The sequence below is a fragment of the Poecilia latipinna genome, unplaced genomic scaffold (genome assembly GCF_001443285.1).
Source record: "Poecilia latipinna isolate Pla-1442-1.1 unplaced genomic scaffold, P_latipinna-1.0 Scaffold2504, whole genome shotgun sequence".
NCBI classification, from domain to species: Eukaryota; Metazoa; Chordata; class Actinopteri; order Cyprinodontiformes; family Poeciliidae; genus Poecilia; species Poecilia latipinna.
This window is the reverse complement of record NW_015115120.1, coordinates 76,887-82,445: the sequence shown is the minus strand read 5'-3', so window position 1 is coordinate 82,445 and position 5,559 is coordinate 76,887. Positions and strand designations below refer to the sequence as shown.

At 38.1% G+C, this 5,559-nt stretch overlaps 1 protein-coding gene across 1 annotated transcript in view; it reads right to left on the bottom strand.

Annotated features, from left to right (window-relative positions):
- Positions 1-1,650: 1,650 nt before the first annotated feature.
- The window catches only part of LOC106938083 (niban-like protein 1), a 52,102-nt gene continuing 48,193 nt past the window's right edge, over positions 1,651-5,559 (bottom strand). Inside the window, exons 12-14 of the mRNA XM_015019913.1 lie at positions 5,239-5,346; positions 4,992-5,103; positions 1,651-3,402 (exon numbers count right to left, since the gene is read on the bottom strand). Coding sequence (XP_014875399.1) covers positions 2,174-3,402; positions 4,992-5,103; positions 5,239-5,346 — 1,449 coding nt within the window. The 3' untranslated portion in view covers positions 1,651-2,173. The remainder of the gene's footprint in view (positions 3,403-4,991; positions 5,104-5,238; positions 5,347-5,559) is intronic.

Here is a 5,559-nt window from a genome sequence, read left to right as displayed (position 1 = left end):
AGGGATTTTTGATGATAAATACAGAAATGATACAAATCAAGAGAGCACAATAATCAGGGTTTCCCCCACTGTATTTTAAGCCTGGCGGGCCTCCACGCTAAGCATTTTCTGCTTATATATACTATTGGTAACAGATGGCAAAGACAGGTTAAAGAGTCTCTGGTGAAATTGTTGGAAGCAAAATGACAACACAGTATGGTCAGAATGTGAACACAGAGTGACGCCAGGTGTCTTGTTATTCTCCTTAACTCCATAACCACTGTCCATCTTCACCAGTTTACAAACTAACAAGTGACAAGTCACGGATGAAATGGTTAAATTGCCAAAAAATATACATTTATTTTAATTGTTTTTTTTTTTATGTTTGCCTTTTTTTAAAGACTTTATAGTGTCATGATCGTGTTTTTGTGTATTTATTTTTAGAGTTTTTTGTGTTCAGTTGCTTCCTGTGTCTCCATCTCTGCGTCTTCCCCGTTGATTGTCTCCCAGGTGTGTCTCGTTCCCTTGATTACCCCGTGTGTATTTAGTCTCACCTGTCATCTGTGTTCTTCGTCGGGTCCTTGTCTAACGTATGTCTAATGTCAATTGCTGTCTACACTCTCCAGTGGAACTGCGAAGTCCTGGTTTGTGTTCGCTCGCATGTTAGTCAGTTGCTACCGACATTTTAGCTGTGCGCTTGTCTCCTGCCGTGCTGCCTGTCTTAGACTGTCTGAGCATCAATATCATTAAATTCATCCGATTCATCATTCTACCTGGGTCTCTGCGTCTCTCCTCACCACTACCAACCACAGTTGGCGTTTCTGAATTGTTAATACATAATGCAAATGTAACATTAACTCAAGGGAAATCTGTTTACTACTAACTGAGTTTCACTAACATTTATGTATTTCCTATAAGAGAAGTAGAGGTTGCCTTTAAGTAGAAATCCTTAAAGGCAAAACCTTTAAGGATTTCAACCACAACTATGTCTTTTTGAGATTTTATGTAATAGACCAACACAAAAGTTATTTTGAAGTATTGTGAATCTGACAAGAAATTTCCAAATTTCCAAAAAAATTTTAACTCAGAAACGCAGAAGGGCGCAAGGTGACTGCCCTTACTACCAAGCTTAGCAAATTTTCTGGAGGAAACCCTGAATAATGATAGTCATAATAATCATAAAATAATATTCAGTGGAAGTAGCCTACATCTTCTTTGATGGGAGGCAGTAAGGGACCTGTATAATGGATAGGGGCCAAAAAAGGTTGAGAAAAACTGTTTTCGTTTAATGGATAATGGTTTAATTTCAATAACTGTTTGACTTGATTCACACAAGAGACAACTACATAAAATATACTCCAGTCAAAAAAAAGAAGAGTGAAAAATAAATAACAGAAAAGGAAGAATTCAGTAAACAATCATGAAATGATTAATTAATATATATATATATATATATATATATATATATATATATATATATATATATGTATGTATGTATGTAAAAGTGACAGTTAGGTGGTTCTCTGTTCCATACAAAGTTTTATACATAATATGCACAGGTTTGGAAGGACAGAAACCCATTGAAATAGTGTTGAATACCTATCTTTGTTCTGCTATTGACTGATAGAAGCGGTTTGATTCAACTGTACTCTGGGTTTTTCTCACTTGGTCTGAGCTCATTATCTCGCCGATTCTTGAACACAGACACTTGCTTACATCAGATTAACCGATTAAAAAATATACTAACTTGTAGATTTCTAAAAGTCACAACAGTTTGTTAAAACAGACTGAAAAGCTAAACAAACAGGCTTTTCAACAAAGGTACCTTAACAAGAGTGTTCAAGCAACTGGTCTTTGTCACACCATTATCATCCACTGTGCTCATATTTGTAGTTGAAGAGAAAATAAATGTGTGGTATGTGTAGTAAAAAAGCTCAGGGTCTTCCTGGTGAATGAAAAGTTGGGAAAACAGTGGTTGACTCGGACATGCTTGGTGAAAACAGGTTGCTTAGTGATTGCTGTTGTGAAAACTTGTTACATAAGCATAACTTTTACTGCTAAAAGAAGGAATGAAACAGAGCAGGGCTCAGTTTGAGAGCGCCATGTGGAAATTATTTTAACATTGATTTTTGTTCACAGAGTCCCGAGTTCTGTGCCCTGCGTTGGCTACATTTTCCTCCTTTCCCACAAAGAGTTACTCTGGGGGCTGAGGGACAGATGTGGAAATCACCTCTCCCTGCTCCTCCACCTTTGCGGTGAGAGACTGGAAGCCATTGTCATTATGTTGGAGTACAGGGTTTTCTGGAATTGATTCCCTAGTTTCCTCAAGTTGTGTTGACACTGGCACTGCCTTATCCATCTCCTCCTGGTTGAGTTGTGGCAGCTCCTCTGACACTGGCTGATGGCATTTTTTATTTTCCTCTCCCTGTATATTAACAGAAGCCCCATCTGCAGCTAGTTCAGCCTGGGGTGGGACGTCTTGGTCACATGGTTCAGCTGCTTTTGACTCGTTTTCCTTCGAGTCTGAAGCATGGGACATTTCTGAAGGGTTCTCAAGAGTTGTGTGTGTAGCCTCAGATGCTGTTTCCTCTGAAGGAGGTGGAAGTTGTAGATGTTCCTCTGATTCCTGGAGTGCTTCCTCTTCTGCCACTGGTTTGCTAACCTCTTTAAGCTCCTCACTTAAATCTGAAGCACCGTCTACAGCATAGTTAGACAATGCAGCATTTTCTTTAAACAGATCCTTTGGGTTGGCTTTCTCTACCTCTAAAACAAAACCATTGGACAAGTCTGAAGGATTCTCTGGAGTTGTTTTTGTGCCATCAGACAATATTTCCTCAGAACAAGGTGAAGGTTCTTGCATCTCCTGCTTGTCTGGGGATGGCTCCTCTTTGACCACAGGCTGGAGGTTTTCTCCCTGTTCCTTCTCTACATTACCTGATGCATCTTTCACAGCTGAATCAACCTCGACTGGGTCCTTTCCCTTATTCAGCTCTTCTGGGTTAGCTTCTTCTTTGTTTAAGGCTGAACCATTGGCGGAGTCTGGTTGGCTCTCGGTCACTTTGGGCACTGGAGATCTGGTCTGTGTGGTAGCTTCAACATCTGCTTTTTCCTCCTGAGCTCCATCATTCTCCTCTAGGATCACATCAATGGTAGGTGTGTCCCTGAACAACTCACTGGAGCCTTCCACTTGGATCATTGACACCACCTGCTTTACCCTTCTTATCCTCTGGGACTCTGAGGATTCACTAACACCCTCAGAAACCTCCTCCAATTCTTCTCCTTCCTCCTGCTTTCCTCCATACTTCTCTGCCCAGTCAATGGACGGGCTTTCTCCCAACAGATGGAGGCTGGGGTCACTGTTGCTAAGGACAATACTGTCCCTGTACAGGTTGTGTCTCCTCTGGACTGCTGCCTCCTTCACAGCTGGAAAACAAAGCAACAACAGGTTGAGGATGAGCATCTACAAGCTGAGCTAAATAAACATAAACAGAAAATAGATGTAGAGCTATTTTCTGCTTTGTAAATCTCTGGGGCAACTGTAGCTCAGTGAGTAGACTAGTCGTCTTGTAATCGGAAGATTACAAGACAGAGTTTCTTACTTTTGGACCACAGCTTCTGAACAACAATGTCTAGTTTATGTAATGAACCCTATTATTTTTTCACATCATGAGTTCTTTAAGAAGCCATGTTAAAACAGTCTTCAAAGTTTTAAGGCCTTCCACTTGACTTTTAACACAGATTATCTGTCTGATGCTATACCGTCATGACATAGTGGCAGCTTTAACAAATATGTAAAAACATATTTCTTTATAAAAGTTATGAACCCAAGCTCTAAAGTTATTCCTTTCCACTGTATGGAGTCAACAGCTTGGGCTTTCTTTGCAACTTTTTAACTAAATAGCATTTTATAAAAATAAAACAGCCAACATGTTTTGAAGAGTGCCGAGTTGAATCAGCTTTCCTGAAGATATTCCGTTTCATGTTTCCAGCTGACAGCTTGTCTTACTGGGGCCATGTTCCTTGTCAATTTATCTGACAGCTCTGTCTTCAACTGAATATGCATTTACATATTCACATGTACAGGAATTTATTTTAGAAGTATAAATAATTAATTTTTTTCTAAACAATTCCAATCTGACAATTTATTATTATTTTAGCTATTTTATTACATTTTAAATGTACTTTTTAGGAGTAGTTTTACAACACCACCCTTCTAAATTTTACTTTAGGAATATTGTTATGAAGAATCACTCTTACTAAAGTAAAAAGTCTGTCTACACACCATCAGCAGCTTCACTAAATGAACAACAAACATGTTTTAACTTAGAATGCACCAGACACAAAATATATAATAAATATCACTGGAAGTACTTTACCTTGTTCTTACACACACATGTACATGACATATGTATTAGCTTAATATGTTTTATATTGAAACACATATATTTAGAAAAGTGTTTTATTAGGCTCAATTTGTTTTTGAGTATTTGTTATTCATTTGCATGTTTTGCAATTTTAATCTTTAAAATACTAAAGTTTGCACATAACTTTATATTTTTGTTTGTCTGATAACATTTTTTTAATATTAAATCAGATGTTCTGATGAGTTACTTGGTACTCAAGTAGCAGCAATACTTTTTGCTCATTGAGTAATTTTTTTTGGATAGTTGCTTGTTACTTTTATTTGAGCAAAAATATGTTGAAGTAGTGTTTCCCTTACTTGCATACAATGTTTGACTACTCTATCCACCTCTGACAGTGCTATGACCACTATGGTGTCCTTCCATATCCAAATATGTATGACAAGTCCTTTTATAAAACAACAAATGTGACCATAAGGAAGACTTTCCTTCCTTTGAGAGCTACCACAACTGTTTCCTGACCAGTCATAGCCAAGATATGCTATTGCAATCTGTAGCTGGTGTGAGCAATATAAAAACAATATAAATTTATTTTGCATATAAAATAATATAAATCCAAAAACAGAAAAAAAAACACATTAGAAGACTGACCCATCATGATGTCCTTCATGACTGAGTGCAGAACCACTTCTTCAAAGATGTTTTCCACCAGGATAAACTGGGAAAAGTCTTCAAAGATCAGCTCCTGGAAGCGGGGAAGCTCCTGGTGTTCACAACAAGGAAAGTCAGAACGTCTTCATATCTAAAGTTACAATTACTAAACAGTGGCCATCTTTTCAAAACACACCATGCATCACCCTCATCATGTCCTCTGCTCAGGTAAATTTAATAGACTTACTGAAGCACACGATGGGGTGAGCTGCTTCAGCATGTAGGGGATGAAGATCTGGAGGAGGGCCTCGCGGAAGAAACGCTTTCTCACTGTACTGCTGTCATAGTCAAATTTCTGGAGAAACAAGCACAGAAGAAACTAGAAAACGCTAACAGTTCCATCAGGGACATTCCTTATTAACCTCAAAGAGTGAGTACTGAGTGTTTGGGAATAAGTGATCATACTTAAAGGGGACATATACAAAGTTAACGTTTTTGGCCCTTAAATACCAGTGATTCTTGAGAATAGGGACAAAATGGGTTTTAATTTTCCCATATTTTTTTTTTA